This window comes from Zalophus californianus, chromosome 5 (assembly GCF_009762305.2).
Source record: "Zalophus californianus isolate mZalCal1 chromosome 5, mZalCal1.pri.v2, whole genome shotgun sequence".
Taxonomy (NCBI): domain Eukaryota; kingdom Metazoa; phylum Chordata; class Mammalia; order Carnivora; family Otariidae; genus Zalophus; species Zalophus californianus.
Window position 1 is genome coordinate 106,701,635 of NC_045599.1, and position 21,433 is coordinate 106,723,067.

General features: G+C 43.2%; 1 protein-coding gene across 1 annotated transcript in view; it reads right to left on the bottom strand.

Moving 5' to 3' along the window:
• The window catches only part of SGCD (sarcoglycan delta), a 386,661-nt gene that overhangs the window by 129,458 nt on the left and 235,770 nt on the right, over positions 1 to 21,433 (bottom strand). Inside the window, exon 5 of the mRNA XM_027606658.2 lies at positions 17,346 to 17,465. Coding sequence (XP_027462459.1) covers positions 17,346 to 17,465 — 120 coding nt within the window. The remainder of the gene's footprint in view (positions 1 to 17,345; positions 17,466 to 21,433) is intronic.

The following is a 21,433-nucleotide window of genomic DNA, read 5'->3' on the forward strand; positions in this document are numbered from 1 at the left end:
ACAATCCAGGCAAAGATTTTCAGTCTTTGGAAATCGTATTTGGTATCAGATTTCACAGAGTGATGAAAAAGTAACAGAACCATAGCCTAGACCAGAGACTAGTGAACTATAACCTTAGGGCTAAATCCCTTCCACAGTCTGTTGTTTTTTTTTTTACACAAAGTTTTGTTGGAACAGTCAAGCAAAATTTCATTATGCGTTGTCTGTGGTTGTTTTCCCACTCTAACGGCAGAGCTGAGGAGTTGGGATAAAGAACCTGTGGTTCACAAATCTAAAGCATTTACCCTCTGGCCCTTTAAGAAAAAAGAGCCCTGGCCTGGATTACTGTATCTTTGCAACCTTCTCTCAGCCATTCCACCTTAACATCCCTTGGAATTTAAGAAATAAAAGGCGATGGCTTGCCTTGTATGGGTCCATCAGCTTGTTTACATCTGATAAGCCCGAAATGCAGAAAAGTCCTTTATGATTTTGACACTACTGATTTTCCCAGGGGAATCCTTTCTATTGCCCTCTATGGGTGGCTGGATAACCTTGTGAACATATTCTTCCAAAGCATGAACTCACTCTTCTGTGGTCCTACTGCTCTCCTCCTATTTATTGTCTCCTTATGATGCAGTCCTTGGCTCCCTTATGATCTCATGCTTGGCCCAACTTTTTTCCCATTATGTGATTCACTAGACAGAGAGCCATTCTTGTGTTTCTTTGCTACAATTCTTTTTTCTTTTTTTAAACAGTATTACTTTGGCTTTTATTGCTCAAGTTTGTGCCAGTTGATATATTGAGGAATGAGAATTTTTCTTTTGTAAGTATTATTTGCATGGATATTTTAAATATTAAGTGCTGGCTTATAGGAAATGTTCAAGATTCCCCCCTTTTTTTAAAGATTTTACTTATTTATTTGACAGAGAGAGAGAGAGAGAGAGCACGAGTTGGGGGCAGGGAGAGGGAGAAGCAGGCTCCCTGCTGAGCAGGGAGGCCAATCTCATCCCAGGACCCTGGGATCATGACCTGAGCCGAAGGCAGAAGCATAACTGACTGAGCCACCCAGGCGCCCCAAAATGTTCAAGATTCTAAGAAGAGCAATGATTTGGTAACATTACTCAGGCACTTTCACTACATCATGCTATTTTATCACTGCACCAACACAAGTTAGATACTATTATTACCTTCATTTGCAGATGGGGAAACTGAGGTTTTGACAGAGATGATTAATTTTCTAGGTGATAAAAAATAGTTAATTTATTGAGAATTTAGTATATCTCAGGAACTGCGGTAAGCCGTACATGGATTCTATTACTTAATTCCTACAGCGACTATCCGGAAAAGCAGGACTGTGCACCCACTCCCAGTGTGCACCAAAGGCTCGGTGGGGCTGCTGACTTGCTTATGACCCTGCCTCAAGTAAGCAGGGGCACCAGGACTTGATCCTGAGATCTGACTGAGGTCTGGAAGGTGCATTTTGAGGACTCCCATGGAAAGCCTATCCTGTGATACATTCAAACACATCTACCTCTTCCCTCTTCTCCCCACTGAATCAAATGTGGGGCCTGCCTGTTGCTCCCTTATTTGAGTAAGCAGACTTCAAAACATTCTGGTTAATTCCTTTCTGTGGTTTGGTGACTGGAATGGTAGAACAGCTGAGAGAAGGGCAGAAGGAAAAGACAAAAGCTGTCATGGTGGTATCTTCTGCTTAATGGCAGTCAGCTTTAAGCTCCCATGGACGCCTGATCCCAGGTACTATTTTTTTTTTTTTTTTTTTTTTTGCTATCTCTTATTTTAAAAAATAAACCCTAGTCCACGTTCTCATCAGTAATGGAAGAATAATATTAAAACTCCTGTACATTAAGAAATATACGCTCTACCATCCTCATCTTAGATTTCCCAAACTTACTATGTGATTCTAAACCTTTTGACTGTTCTGGGCTTAGTTTCTGCATCTACAAGGGGAGTGTAACTCACTGCCCAGCCTATGGCTCAAGTTTATCATGAAGACCAGATGAGAGGTGGATGAGCTTTTCAACTTAGATGGCAAAGTGCAAATGCTAGTGACAAATGGCCCCAGATCAGAGAATCCTCCTGGATCAATAAAGGCTCCTTTTTACTCTTTACAAACTGCCCCTTTTGTAAGTATGTCCTCTTAAAGTCAGAGTAGTAAAAAATATATGATTAATTTAAGATTAAGAGCAAGACTTTCTTCTAAGTCATTAAACTCTCTCTATACGTATTTCTAAAGCTCCCCAAAGGTCCCACCCCAAGGTTCCACTTAGGGACACTGGACGCTAACAAATCAATAAGCCCAGTGTCATTTTTTCTGAATGTTCTTACTCAGGAGATGCAAAAACTCCTTACAGATTTTCATGACAAATGGAAACAGCCCCAGGAGAAAGCTCACTACATGGATGAAGCTGACGTACCTCTTATCCATTCAGAGCCCGGGGACCCCACAGAAATCATCCTCCCACCAGGCAACTGATCATAACTTGAGGAACCATTTCAGGCTTGGGCCAAAGCAGCCTTAAAGGAGGAGAGGGAAATGCCACCAATTGCAACACATCTCAGAATTTTAAGGAAGCACAGCCAACTCCAAGATCACACCTGTATTCCTAGGGTAGTTTACAGGGCATGCTTCCAACACATAACACACAACTCAGCATTTGCCGTTCCGAATGCCTCGGATGACAGATGCAGCCTATCTTTTGTCCCAATAACAGGTTTTTGTAACGGAGGAAACAACCCTGGTTCTCAGTGGAAAGGAATGTAGGGGAAGCATCAAAAACAAGCAATGTAATAAACGTGAAGGGTACCTATTAGTGCTAAGCACCTATTAGTGCTAAGTATGTAGGTGCTTAACAAAGTCCGTGATTTCATAAATGCCTTTTAAGGTCTACATTAACTACGAGATTACATAAAGAAGGGAATGGATATCCATCCTCTGTGACAGGCATAATTTATGCTGTTACCAAGAAGAAACGGAGCTTCCTATTAGGGATGTCTTCTGTAGGCTGCTGGATCCCTGACTTCACAGACAAAAGCAGGCCATCACGCTGCTCTGAATAGGGGGCAGAGATTCAAACCCTGCTTGGGTCATTTCTCTTTTCCCCATGCCAAAAAGCCATCTCCTGCTGAGCTCCCATCTTGAGTTCCTTGCTTCTGCCACTACTTTGGAGCCAAGCCCTAAGTTAGAGAGGCAGCAGGGTCACCCCTCACCATCGGCTAACATAGCACCCCTGCTGTATATATGGCCTGACATCAGGCACTGTGGAGGGTGGAAGAATGTTACCAGAACCAGGGCACAGAACCAGAGACACATGAGTTTATTTACAGTGGGACTTCAGTGCTCTCTATACCTTCCCTCTGGTTCAAGGCTTCTCAAACTCTGTATTTGGGGGCCAGGTAATTTTTTGTTGTGGGGAAGCTGTCTTGTGCACTACAGGATGTTGAGTAGTATACCCACCCTCTACCTGGCAGATGCCACTAGCAACCCCACCCACCCAAGTTTGTGACAATCAAAGATATCTCTAGACACTGTCATGTATCTCTGGCTTGGCAGGGTGCAAAACTGTCCATGTTGAGAACCACTATCTGGTCCTAGTGTGTTGTAACACCCTCCCCCTGTCAGCTCCAGGCTAACTGCATCCCCAGGATTTAATGACCCAGAGCTCCGCATGAGACAGGTGGCCCATGATACTAAACATGAATGATATAATATGATATGATACAGACATATCTCAGAGTTTGGAATCATGTCTGATTCTTGTTATATTCTAGCTAAATCCCCAGTTTAACATAGAGACTGCACATAGTAAGTGCTCTCTAAGCATTAATGTTAAGACAGGGGACTTCACGGGCGCCTGGGTGGCTCAGTTGGTTAAGCGACTGCCTTTGGCTCAGGTCATGATCCTGGAGTCCCGGGATTGAGTCCCACATCGGGCTCCCTGCTCAGCGGAGAGTCTGCTTCTCCCTCTGACCCTCTTCCCTCTCGTGCTCTCTATCTCTCATTCTCTCTCTCTCAAATAAATAAATAAAATCTTAAAAAAAAAAAAGACAGGGGACTTCACCTGGAGATGCCAAGGAGTCACAGAGATAGAATTCAGTAGGTCTGTGAACTTTGAAAAGGCAGATTTTATACCATTATTTTCACTAATCTTTAACTGAAATATAGCATTTCCTTTTATTAGAATGTAGAAAATGATCTGCAGTAATTATCACTCTGGGACCCTCTCACCAACAGAAATCACAGATTATTTCCTATGACAGTGAAGTTGTTGCACACATCTCAAAACATCATTTATACTCATCACTACTTTGAAATGATGGTGATTATTCTGCCTCGAACTAGATATTTTTAGATGTTTTAACAAATATCTATATTATTATATCACAAAATTGTATTTTATATGTTGCTAACCGTGTGTCATTGGCTTTCTTTGGTCATCCGGCATAATGGGTTAAAAATATAATTCTGAGAAGAGATCCAATGTTTTCAAAGGGGTCTATAGCAGAAAAAAGAAAAACTCATGCTTTAGAATGACCACCTAACATAACTATCAGGCAAATATTCAGAGATCATAATCAGTCTTTTAGAACTTTCTATACCATCCCTCATGGTCCTTGGGGGGAGGGCCATACTCACAGTAGAAGCCTAACCACCATCAATGAGAGGTATGAGATTGGGGTGACTTATCCCACTGCAGGGCATGACATCAGGGCAGAAATACACTCTCACTGGGTAACCTCAGATGGGCGGTTTTATTCCCACAGGCTTCCATCTCTTAATTTCTAAGGTGGTGACTTCTTTTCTTTCTTTTTTGCCCCCCTCAACCTGAGTACCTTTAAGGGTGGTTTTGAGAATCAAATAAGATGGCAAAAACAAAACAAAACAAAAAACAGTAACACCCAAAACCGAAACCAGGAAAAACCCTGCGCAAGTATTCCGATCTAACTAAATGCTACTATATGGAAGGGGATTATATATTCATCTCCCAAGGACTGCATTCGCTCTTGTGTGTCAGCTCACTTGCGGTTTGTGGTAGCAAAGACTTTCCCCCACACTGGCTTCTCGCACTTGTAATTGGTCTGACTGAGGATCACAGAAGGCAGGAAGGCAGGAAGAAGATGGGAGCGAGAAAGAGGAAAGGGCTCATTTTAACAACCAATCAATTCAACTCCCCTCCTGTAATTCATTTTATATCCCCCAACTGTTCAAGTGACAGGACTAAGTTTTTGAAGTTCAGTTGCCAGGCTGTACTACGAGAGTACGAATGGCTTCTGACATGGTCTCCTCCCAACAAGAACGGCTTCCCTTGCTTGCCCTAACGTCACCCACTGACATCCTGCAAGGGTTAAGTCAAGTCTCTACTTCTCAGGGAAGGACTCTCCTTGGAACATGTATGGTCCCAATGTTCTGCGCCACTGTCAGGGTGCACAGCCTTGCACACGAGTGTCTCTGGTACATTTCTCACCTCTGATATTCTAGCATAAGTTCCTGTTCCCAAAGGCAAGGAGAGACCACGCCTTCTAAATCCAAGGCCCTGGCACCCTTCCTTGCCCCACCAGACATCTGTGCTCTGAATCTGCTAAGGAGAGACAGATTTTCAGAGTCCTGGGAGGAAGAATTAGCCAGAGGAACTTTCTCAGTCTCTCATGCAAGGATGCTCTCATTAAACACAGCTGAAGCACTAGAGCCTGAACACTTCCCAATAACCAGTCAGCTAGACAGATAGGAAGTTGAGAGAGAAAGTCATTTTCCTTGGCAGCTGAGATACACTTAACAGCCAAGGAAGAAAAGCACATTACCTTCCTCCAGAGCTCACAGGCACTCTGCATATTGATTTCATATCAGCTCTCTCCTTTGTTTGGTTAAATACAATCTCTGCCACAAGCCTATGATACAATACAAGTACTTTAAATGTGCTTTGACCTCTGATCAGCTCCCATCAAACAAGTTAGCAGGAAGAACAATGAACTGCGTTAAGAATTCATCGGCCATGCTTGCGCTCTGGCCAACTGGGATAATCCTGCCCTTCCTCATACAGTCAGCCTGTTTCCTTTAGGCTGGGAGTATGGGCAAGGTGAGCTATCTGTGAGCACTGAAGGTCTTGGAGAGCAGGCTGCATAACTCTCTCTTTGGAATGTCTTTTTGAATTAAACCTCCAAGCAGAGAACTCACAGATGTGTCTCGTCCCATAAACAGTGGATTTGTCTGACCCACCCCCGAGCTCATCCTCCTGACACTGTCCTGTAAATCATGAATCGGATCCTGTCACTCCCCTGTTTGAAGCCCTTCAATGTCTTCCCATTACCTTTACGTCTAAGTACTTTAAAAGGATACACAGTGCCCACGTTAACAGTATGGCTTTATAACAGTATATATACACCCATCTCCACAATGATCCATGCGTATGTAATGTTTATCTATATATTTAACTAACGTCTATAATGTGTGTATGTATACCATACATATGTACGCCACGTGACCTACATAACAAGCATATCTACAGGTGAAAAATAAATATGAACATGTGTATTTGTTGCTACATATATGTGATACATGTTAGAAGAGTAGGCTCTTCATACTAAAATACTGAACTGCACACTTTGAATGGTTGAATTGTAGGATATGTGAATTGCATATCAACAAAAGTACAAAAAAACAAACCAAGTTTACTTGGCTCTAAAGTCTGATTATCTGGATTTGCATTTCACTTCAGCCATTGAACTCCTACAGAACCTTGGGGAACTCGCTTCTGCATTGGTCTGTTTGTTAATATGTAAAATGAGCATAATAATAAAACTTATCTTAGAGGGCTGTCTTGAGAACTGAGTTACCGCATGTAAAGAGATTCCAACGGTATCTGGTAGAGAGTAAGCATTTAATAAATGTTAACTATCATAATTACAGCCTGTCTCTTTTCATGGCTGGGTGTATGGTTCCTCGACCTCCCCTCCCCAGCTGAGCTGGAGCTGTAAAACTTCTGAAACGTCATGCTTCCCCAGGACTTTTACATGTCCCTCCACACCTAGGCTTCCGACCCCATGTCCTGGACTAACTTCCATTTATCCTTCCAGTCTCAACTGCAACATCATTTTCTTTGGGCAGACTTCCCTCGCTGGCAAAATGAGGTTAATAACTCCTAATATTATGTTTCCATGACATCTTGTACTTCCCCCACGATAAGTCACATTCTTCTCATGTAAATGTTAACAACAACTGTCTTGCTTGCTTGGCTGTGGAATCCAGAAAGGCAGGGTCCCCGTGGCCCTTTGGTCAGCAAAGCAGCTGGCCACAGTTAGCGCTCAATTTGTTGAATGCAACTGAATTTCTTTTTAAGTAAGAACTGCCTACACCATGGCTTAAATAATGCCAAGAACCTTCCTGCTGATGTTACTCCCTTTCTTTTTTTGGACCCCTGAAAGTTCTTGCATCATAAATAACTCCCAATTGTCTAAGTACACTTTTGTCTTTGCCTTAGAGAATCAAAATCCTATCAAATACTTTCGTTAACCGTTCAGCCACATCCTGCTCAGTACATTGCCGAGAGGGGAACATCCTGGCGACGCTCTAGCAGAACCCTGAGCGGCCTCCTTAACTCAGGCTTTGGGGGAAGTGAGCAATTCTTGTTTATTCTATGCTGATAATAATCTCTTCCCCAAAAATAAAGCCCACACATCTGCTGGAAAGAAACAAGGGCAGCTCACTCCACTTCCTCTCTGGCTCTGCTGATCCTGCACTTTGGGAGACTGTAGGTCATTCCCCTGAATCTGCTAAGTCAACCTTCCCGCCTTACACTTTCCCTCAGTTTCTCCTCTAGGAACTTCCCTGGGCCACCTCCGTTGGCTTGGCATCCTGCCCCTGTTCTCCAGCATTATGGGGAAGTCCTCTTAGCACCTACCGCAGCCAAGTGCTAGCTTCTAGATTCTATTTAACTTCCTAAGAACCATTTCCAGTGCTATTTAATATTTCACTGCATATGTGCTTTGACACCCCTACTAGCCTATGACCTATTTGAGATCAAGGGAATTTTATGCTGTGTCCTTACATCCCTGCATTGAGCTTTGCTTGGTGATTGTTGCACAAATTGGTGCTCGGTAGGAATGGGTAGAAGGAGTAATAGTAATAGGCCCTGATAATAGTGGGCACTTATGTGCTTAGCACTGTGCCAGGAACTTTTCATATATTCTATGCAGGTATTTGTACTACCCTCATTTTACATACAGGCAACCTGAGGCTTTCAGAATTTAGAAACTTGCCCAAGGTTGTGCCACGAGAGCCAGGAGAGGTGTCCAGGCAGTCTGTCTCCAAACCCCGTACCCATCTAACGAGGCTGCGATCCTAATGCCACAAAGGGTACACAGGCATTTGCTCCTATCCTGTGCCCTGAAGGGTTCTGAATAATTTCTCCTCTCTCTCTCCTGATTTCTTCTGTTTAGATTCACCCTTGCCACCTTACCCATCATTCCTAGGGAAGTCAGGGTACAAAAGGGGTTAAGATTAGAAGAGTAGTACATAGCAAAAGCATAGAGCAAGGTGGGAGGGGAAGCATAAGTTGCTGAGGAAGTATTTTTAGCACTCTTTTCTCCCACTCAAATAAGCAGAATTAAATTCAAGTCCCTCCAATAAGGGAGAATGAAGTTAATTTCCTTCCCCAGTCTGCACACTGAGAGTTTCTTATTCACATTGTCGTCTCATTAAATTCCCGGTGTCACTGTGAAACACCAACATTCCCCTTGGTCTCTGCTGGGAAGAGAGCGGGGAAAAAAAAATCAACTCAGGTGACTTTTGGTTGAATCAGAATATTCTGCAAGAGTGAATATAATTAATGAGAAAGAAGACAATACACCTAGACTATACAGACGGACAGCCTCTTGACATTGAAGATGTTCTGGCAGAACTTTATCCGCTCATTTGAAAATACTCTGTTTCCGGTATTAACCGCCAAGAAGAAAACTTTGAGGATAAAAACAAACCGACAGATGCCCGAAAGCACATTAGCTGTAGCCTGACAGAGAATTTCAAGTCGTGTTGGTTCAAAAGACAAAGAAGCTGAAACATACCTCCTCCCCCCTCAGTAAGTGCTGGAATTGGTTCTCTCGAAAGCAGCCAAATAGTGAACCTCATCAACTCTTTAATCAAACTAGAAAGCTCACGAATGTCCCCAACTGCCTTTTTCCCTCCTCCCCCCCTCCCCATATGCAAGTAAGGGAGACAGTGGCTCAGCGCCTGGGGAGGTCTGCTAAGGCAATGCTGCTGGGACAGCTGGTAATCTGTATACAGTACGATGGATCCATCACGCTGATATGAAATCACATCTCCCTCATGCCAAAGGGAAAAATGTGTGGGGCCCAGCAAATGCTTTTGCATCAGCAATCAACCCCGCAAGCTTGGGGGATGAAGGTGCACCCTGAACCGTGGCCGCTTATGATGCCTGTGCACATGCGTGGAGGGGTACATGAAACAAGGCGGTTGAATCACCTAGGCTTTCGGATGGACTCTTTTTTTTTTTTTTTTACTTTCTGGGGAAGTATGACAGTCATACGTAGCATTTCAGAGGAGACCCCATTATTATTTCTCTGTTGTAGAATTGTGCTTTTTCTCATTAAGTAGCTCTGGTTTATTAAGGTTGGGGTTGTTCATCTGATACTCTTTTATACTTGGCTTTCTCACTGCATTATTTATGGGAAGTGTATCTTTATGACCGAGTACATTATTCCTGCATTCCTGTAAATAATAAACCAAGTTTGGCATGAGATGCTGGAGGAGAACTGTACAACAGGCAATTCTTTTTAAATAGTTGAATCTCTTGTAGGTTATCTCTGATAATGATAACAAAGAGCAGAAAGAGGGCCCTGACAGGTTTCAGGCGCCTCTGACTTGTTTTGCCAATGTTCCTATTAGACTGGGAGGCTCTCATCTGTCAAGGATCAATGTCAGAATTACTCAGTTTTCACCACCACGTAAGAGGCACTGTGTTCCATTTTTACTATAACCCTTCGGCCTCTCTCCTGCTTCCTTCCATTCACTGATGAGATATGTCAGAAAGGAAGAGAAAAAGATGGAGGGCAGAGAAGGCGATGGAGAGGTTATTTAGAACTGTACACGTAGCCTATGTGATTAGAGTCAAATAGCCAACATCACCTGGCTGGTAGGTACGGTGGAACCAGTTGGTCACATTCTAAAGCATTGAGTTCCTTCTCATGGAGAAAGACGGAGTAGATATGAAAAAGCATCTGAACATGGGAACGTGGGATGGGGACCTCAATGTCTGAGGATGCCTCCGGGAAGGCGGTCACAGCCTTGATAAAGGAGCCCTGGAGGTTCGTTCAGCGGAAGAAATAGGTGAGGGGTTGTTTGGGGGTGCTCTATTTGAGGAGCATCTCTGAGTTCTTGCTCTGGGATGCCCGCCTAGGCCATCTCCTCTTTGGAGTCCTTGTGTTCAAACTGTATGGATGACTCTTTGACGCCCCTGCTAGTGGACATCTTGTGGGCTTTTTTGCTGGCATTTCCCACTGGACACCTGGCCTCTCCCTTAGGTGCTCAAGCAGCAAGACCCAGGGCATGTAAAACTGAACCATTTCTCTCCAATCCCCAACCTGCTTTGTTGCTCTGACACAGTTTTGTTAATGCGCTACAAGGCATACAACACCAGAGCCGTCCCCGACTGCCCCTCTTGACCCTCCACCTGCACTTAGTTGCCAAGTTTCATTAGTTCTACGCCAAGATGCTCTTTCCCATTTCTCCTCTCTTCTCTTTCCATCCTGGTTTAGGCCCTTATGAATCCTCAAGGAAAGCATAATAATATTCTCTTAACTTGGGTGAACATTCTCCCTCCCTCCTGTTCTCTATACAGATTGGTTATCAAACATTCCAATGTGCAAAATCTTTCCACCTATTTTTGCAACAAATATAACTGAGCAGTTGCTATGCACTAGGCACTATTCTAGATTCTGAAAAACAAAAGTTTCTGCTATCATAAAGCTTATATTCTAACGAGGAGGAGAGGGTGAAAATAAACATATTTTTCATGAAATGAACATTTTATCACCACCATGCATGTTGTGAGATCTGCCTTGAAGAGGAATAAGGCAGAGTAAAGAAAAAGACCAGGAATATGCACACTTCTTCTGTATAGTGCCAAATAATAAATATTTTAGGCTTTGTGGGCCATATGATCTGTCGCAACTACTCCACCCTGCTGCTGTAGTGTGAAAGCAACCATAGATAATACTTAAATGAGTACTGCTGTGTTCCAATAAACATTACAAAACTAGGCGGTGTGTTTAGCCTCACTGGCCCACAGGCCTACTTTGCCATCTCTTGGTACAGACAGTGAAATCAAGAATGTGCTATTTTTATAAAGCGGCCAAGGATGTGTGGTGAAATGACATTTAAGCCATAAAGGGAAAGGTCCTTTATGCGTAGATTGGAAAGAGCATTCTACATGGAGGGAAGAGTAAACATAAATGCTGGGAGGTGAGAGAATGCTTGGTGATGAAGCGAGGAGGCCCGCATCTGTGGAGCTGAGTGAGCGAGGGGATGAGAGCTTCTAAAGCATCTTCGGCTATCTTCACAATTTCTGGGTACCATGGTCAGGCACAGCTGTCAGGATTTTCCATGGTCATACCTTTAATTTAATGGATATTTGCTGTTTTTTGCCCAGCATCCATTCCCTCTCTTGGACACAGCACCCCAATTTCCCTTTGGACAATGGTCCCCTCTAGTTCATTCTTGGTCATTTTCAACTTTAGCTCTAGCAGTGGGGATATGGTCCAGGACCAGCAAACTCAATCACTGTGGTCACAACGACTAGTTCAGGGATGGGCATATGGTCCGCACCAGTCTAGTAAGAGGAAAAACCCAGACCTTTGTGGGATTTATATTCAGAAGGTAAGGACCCTTTCTGCTTTTGAAGGCAAAATGCATGATTGTATAACGGAGCTCATAGGTGTTCAGAGAAAGGGAGAGACTGAATTGAGGTTACATTATTTGAGCCACTGAACCTAGCCTGACGCCAACTACTGATGGACTTTTCTATCACAGGGGGCAACTGGTCTCCCCACCTCCCAGCCAAGTGAGTCCTGACTGATAAACGTGTTGTTCCATTCATCAAGCAAACACTCCCCCTACAGGTTCTGATGCGCCAATGTGTACTCAAGGTCTACTTCAAAGCTTCCCGGTTAAGCAGCTATCTAAACTCTCTCTAGCATACCACCCTACTGCAGCCAGATTCTGTAATTCTAAGTCACTTTGTTTCTATCCTTCTAAGCAGTTTGTTTTCTGCATGTGTGTCTCGTCTCCCTGAAGGGACAGAGAGCTTCCTGAGTAGGAACAGGGACACACATCTGTGTATCTCCATGATGTTTTAGAGATTCAGGTTTATAAGTGTGTGTGTGTGTGTGTGTGTGTGTGTCATATATATATATATATATATATATGACACACACACACATCCATTTAATGAACGACCACCCCTAAGAACACCCCACTCCTTTCATCATAATTATCAATTGCCAAGTTGCAGTAGAAAGTTTCATCAAAAACTAATTCAAAAGGCTTAATGTATCATCTGATGTCTTCCTAAAAAAATTAGCATCAGACCACATTTGAATTTCTATAAATCTTCTGCTAATTTAAATGGCTTTAGAATTAATTAAAAATGTTTTTCAATCGATAATAATGTAACTCAGATAATTAGCATCAAGTAGCATCTAGAGGACATATTTAAAAAATGAATCTAGAGCATAAATAGACCTAATTAACAATTAGAATAACACTTTATAATTACGCTTTGTTTATAAATGCTAGAATGTCCGATTCATTGTTCAACGAAACAGGTCATTAATGAAAATCAAAGTTATTTTTCCCTGATGTCTCCATGAAGATTCCTCTTGGATGCACTGGCTTTTATGTTGCCTATTTTCTGGGTGATTTTTTAAAGACCACTCCTGCCCCATATTTAATAACTTTGTTCTGCAATTAAACTGAACAATATCATGCCTTATCTTGCACACTAACTTAGACCTTTTTGGTAATTAAACAGATGGGCCTGACTACAAACCTGAATTCTCTTATGTCTGACCTAAAGAGATAACTTTGCAGTACAGAAATCCCAAGGGTGGCAAAGACACCAGGACCATAAAAAGAGAGACAGGGCCTGGTACTTGCAGGGAAGCAAAGAGACTAGAGGACCTGGGTGCCAGGAGACTAGGAGAATGACAGCCCTTATCAGCAGAGCTAGGAAGTGGGCTCTGGAAAGGCAGGGAATTTGCTGGAGGACACCTGGGCTCAGCTGCGCAAGGAGAAGCGCTGGAACGACCTCTATGCAGAAAAGTGCAGGCTGTTGGCTGGGAATTTAGAATTCGAAGTGAGAAGGCAGTTCAGAGCAAATACTGACTTGGGGTCATCTGAAAAGAAGCAAATGTTGAAGCCGTATATAAGAGTGGGATTTCCCACAGAAATGTGAGCAAGACAAACAAGGACTGAGCCTGGAGGGAGTCTTCACCCCATGCAAAGGGTGAGTCCGGGTTACTTACGAGATGAAAGAAGGGAGGGAAGCAGAGGAAAAGTCAGAGATCTGGGAGGACTGCAGGAACAGTGGAGTATCTAGAAGCCAGGAAGGGAGGAACAGCTGGAAAACAGGTGCCTGGTTCTCCTTCCCTCCGCTCGTGGTGCCAGTGTGCTATGGAGCTCCGGGAAGACGCCTGAGATAGAAGTCACGTGGGAAGTGGGAAGACTGCCTAGATTCAGATCGCGACTCCACCAGTTTCTCTCCGTGGAACTTTGGGCAAGTTTCACATCACTCTGTGCCTCAGTTTGTTCCTCTGTACATCAAGGTGATAAGCCAGGGCCCTCTTACCCAATGTCTTTATTCACAGCAATTAGTTTAGCATTTTGCACAGAGAAAACCCTTAACATGTGTTAGCTATATTCATATTGCGGCTTTTCTGGAGCAAAGTGATAAAAGCTGAGCCTGAGCTCAACTGAAAGCTACCAGCAAAGCTGGGACAAAGCTGTGAGGGTCTTAGGTCAGTGGCTCTCATGTGTGCGCATACATTGGAGTGACCTAGAAGGCTTGTTCAAGGACAGCTTGCTGAGCCCCACTCCTGAGTTTCTCCTTCAGGAGGTCTGAGTGGGGCTTCAGAGTTTGCAAAACTAATGAGTAGACTAGAGCTAATGCTCCCCATTCAGGGACCCACACTTTCAGAACCAGTGTCTTAGTGAGTAGAGGAAGAGACCCTATAATTTTGGGAATTCAGCCCAGGCCTTCAACCCCTCCATCATGTAAGTCCTTCTTGAGAACACACATGCTAGCAAGACCAGCTTCGTGTGTACCTGGGTGAAATGGGCAGTGTCATGTTTCTTGGCAATTAAAGGCTCTTCCTCTTCTGGCCCTTCCTATGTCCGGGAAATCCACTAGTCCAAACTTAAGTGATACATGAATACTTCCACAGGTTCTCTGAGTACCTTCTTAAGTGAACATATAGGGTTGGGTAAAATTTTAGAATGTGATGGGTCCCCTGAAGCCCAAGTGGACCAACAGAAACCATCCCCAACATGATAGTTAGCATCTACCGAGGGCTTCCTGTGTACCACCACTGTGCTATGTGCTCTCCATACACTGTGCCATCCAGTTCTCCCAACTACTGTGACAGCCAGGCGTTCTTTTCCTTTTTTTTTTTTTTTTTTAAGATTTTATTTGTTTCAGAGAGAGAGCGTACACAAGTGGGGGAGACAGGCAAGAGGAGAGGGAGAAGCAGACTCCCTGCTGACAGGGTACCCCATGTGGGGCTTGATCCCAGGACCCCGGGATCATGACCTGAGCTGAAGGTAGATGCTTAACCCACTGAGCCATCCAGGCGCCCCAACAGCCAAGCATTCTTATATTATGTCACAGAGTAGAAGGATGCCTAGTAGGGTGAAGCGACATCCTAAGGCCCTGGCTGATGAATGACAGAAACCAGGATTATTGGCCAGTGTCAACTCTACAACCTGTGCTCTCAGCCACTCAGCTACGTAGCTCTTGCCTGTTCTCTTTTCCTCAGGAAAGATGTGCATGTATGATAGATCAGCAATAATGGCCAGCCTATATTTATCACCCTCTCCTATATCTCTTCCCAGATACAAATTTCCAGAGAGTTGAACCTTCTTTATGAAGCATGGCTTCTAGTCCCTTTGTCATTCTATTCAGGGTCCTTTGAGTGTGCATGAGGAAGTCATCTTCCTGAAAACTGAATAGGTGGGTGTGGTTATCCAGAGAAGAACATAAACAATTGAGTTAAGCTACTATATTCTGGAGGCATTATCTTCAGGCTTATTCCTTATTACTTTCTACTGCTACTCCTACTCAACTATCAACAGAAATAACTGATTAATTAACATATGTTTCTTGTTATATTCATTCATTCTTCCACTCTCCATTTTGTTCCACCCTCCTTGTTTTATATGTGTGGAAACTAAGGCTTAGAGAGAAAAGCAGACTTGGGTAGGGTCACTCAGATCCTCAAGGTATGAGCAAGGATTCCAATCCAGCTACGTTAGACTCAACCATGAAATATGCATCCAGATTCAAACCTCCCAAGAGTTTGCTCAGTCTGATGACTCAAAAAGACAAACTTCTCATTAAACTGAAAATGAAATTGCCTAAACTTCTTGTTCCACACCATATGGCTGAATCCCAGCTGACAGGAAGCTCATTTCTGCAACACACCAGGCTCATTTCACTGAGTAGGTTGATGCGAGATTTGTGGGGTGGTCATTTCCTAATCTTTCTAGCATTGATAGCAGCAGTGGTATTCATTATGATGCTTCCTTTCTACATTTTAACATAAAAAAGCAAATGTTCCTAATGATGGAGAGAGACAGATTTTGTCCTGAATTGTTCTCTAAGTAAAATATCACAAGCAGACACAATGACAACAACAACAAAAATATCCACCTGCCTTCAAGTGACCAAAAACTACAATAATCTTCCAGTACTTAGTCTATTGAACAGTGGGGGTGTGGGGGGAGGGAGAGAGTTCTTAAATGATACCATCTTGGAGTTTTTTACACAAAGATTAAGCTGAAGTATTTGGACATCTAAAATGATCCTGAATCTTTCCAAAGATTCGGATTTTAACGAAGCGAGGTGACTCATGAAGTGTGGATGAACTAACGGGAAACGCTCATATCATTTGTACAGAATGATCTGAGCATGAGATACCATCACGTTTTCCAATAATTTCCATACTGGGCAGTTATTCTACAGCTGGTATAGCAAAGTATTCTGGAACAAAAGGAGAGCCTGAAGTTTTTGTGTTTGTTTCTCTCACTGCCCCCCAAAACCTAGAACTAAAATGGAAAGTGCCATTTCTACACATAATAGAGAAAGACATTAAGTGTTAAGGGTTGGCCAAGGTCTGAGAACATATTTGTGTGCATTTAGATGCACTGAGGCTGGAGTTCATGGGTAAGGATTTGAAAAGTCCTACCACTGGCCCTTGATCTTGGACAAGTTTCTTTACTTCTTCAAGCCTTCGTTTACTCATCTGAAAAATGGGACAAATTTGAGGAGGTAGCAAAGTATAGTGCTCTAAAGTGAAACACGCTGAATTCAAAATACCTGGCTGATACATCATGAACTCATTTAACCCTAGGGACCACTTGAGATGGTAGATGTTCTTAGCTCAACTGAACAGGAAAGAAAACTGGCTCAGTGAGATCAGTACCTTGCCCAAAGTAACACAACTAATTGGTGACAGAGCAGGGATAAATGACAGATTAGCTCCAGCACCAGGACTCCTAAACCATCATACTAGAGCATTTCAGCATACAGCCACAGAAGACTACTTTGTTGTGTGAGCAAATCCAAGGAGTCCATCAGCGGCACCATAGATATGCCTGCACATGTTTTCACAAATAAATTCTTGGGCCCTTCCACCAGAGCTTTTAATTCAGGGAGTCATGGTTGGATCTGTGAACCTAAACTTTTCAGAAGTTCCCTAGGTGGTTCTTCATTTACAACCAGGTTTAGGAATCTCTGAATCATGTATATAGGTCTTGACTGTTTCTACCAAGAGTGCCGGTCTGTGAGGATAGGATGTGCTCTGTTATACTTCTTGGCATGAATACGCATCCCTACCTGAAGCTCAGTGTTGACAATCATGCCACAAAAACTCATGACTTGAGACATTTTCATGGGGCGGGGGGGAGGGGGACAGGTTCTGAGGTACGGGGTGGGGGAGTTCATCTACCTTGCTTAAGAGAATCCAGGTAATAGACCTAAATCTCTCCTCTAGGCACCATTTCACTTTTCCTCTAAAATGTATACATTGGCATCAAACCAATTAAATGATTAAGGTTTCCTTACCTAAAACTCTTAATCTCTCAGCTCCTACCACCACTTCATTGTTATCTGCAGAGAAGAGCAATTTTCCAGAAACTGTCTTTACTTCAAACTTTTTGCCATAAGCTTCTACAGCTTTTGGACCTAGAAGGGAGAGAGAGAGGGAGCAAGAGAGAGAGAGAGAGGTTAGTCTCATTGCATTCATTTACAAAGAGCTTTTCGTAGAACATATTCATCTGACTAGATTGTATTGGACTTTAATGTAAGTGGATTGGTTTTCAGAAGCCAACCGTGAAAATCAGTCTTGTGACTCTGGCCATGTCTTGTCAATTACTTTTAATCATATGCTCTTGGGCTATGATTTTAAAGACCATCATGTCCCTTCTTCACACTAATGCTTGAATGAGATTTCCCTTAGCTAGCCACCAAATTACTGTCAAATACTTATAGACTTTGGCTTGAATGTATCAAGGCACAGAAAGCTCACCACCTCTTGAAGTAATCAGTGTATCTTTGGCCAGCTCTAACTGTTGGAAAGGGTGCCTTTAAATTCAGCTTAAGTCTGCCTCACTCTGTATCCTTAGCCCAGTGGCTGCATGTGACACCAGACAAGTCTATTTCCTCAGTATATAGTTCATTTCCTGGCAGAAAAGGCTATCATATATTGCAATTAATTGCTAGAAAGTTGTTGAATCTTTTATACTAGAATTTCATTCAATAAATTTTAGAGGGTTTATCATATGACAACAGATGCTATCCTTGAAGGGGGGCTATCATGGTGGCATCTTCTGATGGAGACAGATGTAAGTTTAAACACCAATGAATCAGAAAACTGCAGAGTTTTGCATACCATGGAAAAAACAAAACAAGTTAATATGTTAGAATTCCTTTTTAAAGCAACAACAACAACAACAACAACAACAGGAGACATTTCAGTTTCTCTGAACTATCTGAATAACTCAAGTTCAGGTGGCTCTCAAAAGCTGCTCTGCAGAAATGCATCAGAATAATCTGGGGGTGTAATCATCCTCACAGAACCTCACTCAGAGCAAAAGGAATTTATCTTTTGGGCTGGAAATTCATAAAGAAAAAAAGTTTTGAGGTTAGAGTCTAGAAATCTTCTATTTTTCCAAAACTGCTCAGGGGATTCTGATGGAGCATTTTTGTTTCTAGTTATTTTTCAAGACAGCGTCACTTAACTATAAAAAGTAGTAATGAAAGGGCCCTCAATGCCTTCCAGGCAAAGACCAATGGGAATACATGTGTAGGTGAGCAAGTTGGGTTTGTTATTCATTGCTGTGATGGAGAACACACACCATGGGCAACCACACAGGGCATCTCAGTAAGAAATACAGTATTTGGTTTTATGTTAGGTTATTTTGGGACTTGGTTTCAGGAAGCAAGGCTTTGCTCTGGATTAGGTGCTATTGGAAAGTGGGAGTGATTTTACAACTGGCATGTTACTACATCTTCCCTACAGGTAGGGAAGACCAGAGCAATGCTAAGACTATAAAGCCTAATGAAACAGCAGTCACTGATATTAACCAGGATTGAGGGATGTTCGGTCATTTTAGTGGTTTGGATAAATGTTTCCATTTTTGTCTGTATTCAGACATGATTAGAGTTGTCTTCGTTTTTTGTTTTGTATTGATCCTTCAGGACCAAACAAGTGGCCTCGTCTGGTGTTGATGTTTGGCAAAATTATTTATGTTCAAACAGGAGAGCACAGAGGCTTGGCTTATGGTGCCAGGCCTACTCCTGGACATCCAGGGCTGTTGTCCTCATTGGCAAGACCACCAGACTAAGAATCAGAAGAACTATGTCCCAACTTTCACATTCTCTAGAAATATGACTTTGGGAAAAGCCTTTAGTCTTTCTGAACCTCATTTTCTGCATCTGTAGAAGTGTACTATCACCATCTATCTATTCTGTTACCTTGTAGAAAGGTTAAAAGGATCAAATTATTCTATGTTTATAGAAAGAACTTTGTAGGCGGAAAAGTGGTATGAAATGCAGGGGACTGCTCTCATGATTATCATCATTGTGATCACAACCCATCACCATTTTTCTAATGCAATGGTCCCAACACATTGAAAATAATTAATGACAATCACCTCTCAGTGCACTTGCCTCATTCACATAATCATGCCAATTTGGCAGCCCTCATCTCCTCCTCTGACAAAAGGAAGGGCATTGGAAAGGCTTCTGAATGAGTGGGAAATTGAAACAGACATAGCAGAGACTTTCCAAATGGCCTGGGACCTAGCCATGACTGTCTTCATGCTCTAGGTGAGAAGAACAAGTGGGAGCAGAGCTAAGGGCTCTCTCAAGGTCAACAGGTCAGCTACTGGAAGATCTGGGTCTGGAACTAAGCTCTCAGAATTGTTCCATAGAAGAACAGGGATGTGTATTTGTCTAGAGAGAGAAGAGGGTTGGAGTCAACACATAAGGAGCAGCTAGGAGGGGAACTTTAGAGGATGGTGAAGGGAGTGGAAAGCTGGAGATAAGGACCAGAGTGCAGTCCTGAAAGAACAGAGATGGACAGTGAGGGCTTTGGATTAGACGATTCTGGGAGGGCTCAGATGTGGTTGTCTTCCTGATCACACCAAAATTGTAAATGAATCTATACTACTTGTTAATATACTGGGATTGTTAACCCTTTTCTTTAGGAGGGGGAGACTGGGGATCTGAGGTGAAGGAGTATTAATAAATGAATGAATGACCACCTCAGGATAGGCATGGGCTGAGTACTGTTTGCCACTCTGGATCTAGTCAATGGCATAATGGGGGTATGACTGGGGACCAAAAGAAGCTTGGCCTCTGCCTCCATGGACCTGGGCAGTATCATGAGATAAGGCCCTTGAGGAGTTGAGAACACCTGCCTGGGTAAAGCCAGTCTGCTCTGAACTTATAACTGTTTTGTGAGACATGCAAGAGAATGTCCTAAAGACACCGAAGCAATCAGAGAACTCAAAACACAATTAAGTTATCTTGCTTTCCAGGGCTCCTCAGAACACAAAAAGGAACCTACCAATGGCCAGAGCCATTTGCACATACAAAGCTCTGTAGTTGGAAGTTTTAGCCAAAACCCCACAGAGCAACTGCTGGCTCAGTGGTGCAGATGGCTTGTCCTTTTGTTGATTTTACCTGGGGCTGCCAAACGTCCTAGATGGGGCTGAAATGAAACAAAGGAAGGAAAGGAAGGAAAGGAAGGAAAGGAAGGAAAGGAAGGAAAGGAAGGAAGGAAGGAAGGAAGGAAGGGAGAGAGAGAGAGAGAGAGAGAGAGAGAGAGAAAGAGAGAGAAAGAGAGAGAGAGAGAGAGAGAGAAAGAAAGAAAGAAAGAAAGAAAGAAAGAAAGAAAGAAAGAAAGAAAGAAAGAAAGAAAGAAAGAAAGATAGATAGATAGATAGATTCAGGAGGGAAAAGCAAATGGAACTGGAGACTGCTCAGGAGGTCCCCTGGTGAACACATTGTTCTCTGGGATGGAAAAAATCATTACTTGTAACCTGCAACTACTCTCCAGTTAAGTTCCCTCAGTGCATGGTGGTATGTGCGGAGTACTTCTTTAAATCCTTAATGCACCTCCTACACGGGGAGAACTGGAACCCATCAGGACACACCAGCAGGCCCCCAGTCATGCCAATGCCATGAATCTGAGAGCTGAAAGGGGGCCATCCTGCTTAATTTCTCTTCCCCAACCCCCTTGATCCTGAGACCCTTCCCTGCTCTGGTGAGATGCCATGAAAGGCTCATTACAACCCTCCTCCATGCAGGCCGGAAGGCTTTCTCTGTGGGCCACTACTGAGCAGGCCCTAAATCAGCTGCAGGGGGCGCCAGATGTGCTTTTGTGGCCTCACCTGGCAACTTAACTATCACTGAAAGTCCGGTTCTGTGGGAAAAATTTACCTGAACTGCTAACACTGGAATTTCTACTGGGCTTTTGAGACATTCTTGAGGTCAGCAGAAGTCTTGATCCTCAGGATTGCCTGTGTCAGCCTGGCTACTTGGACGAAAGTGGTCACTTGCTCTGGGGTAGCCATGCCACCAAGGAGAACAAGCTTTAGCAGACCCTGTCTCCCAGAACCGCTCTGTGCTTTCCACCACGTGCATAA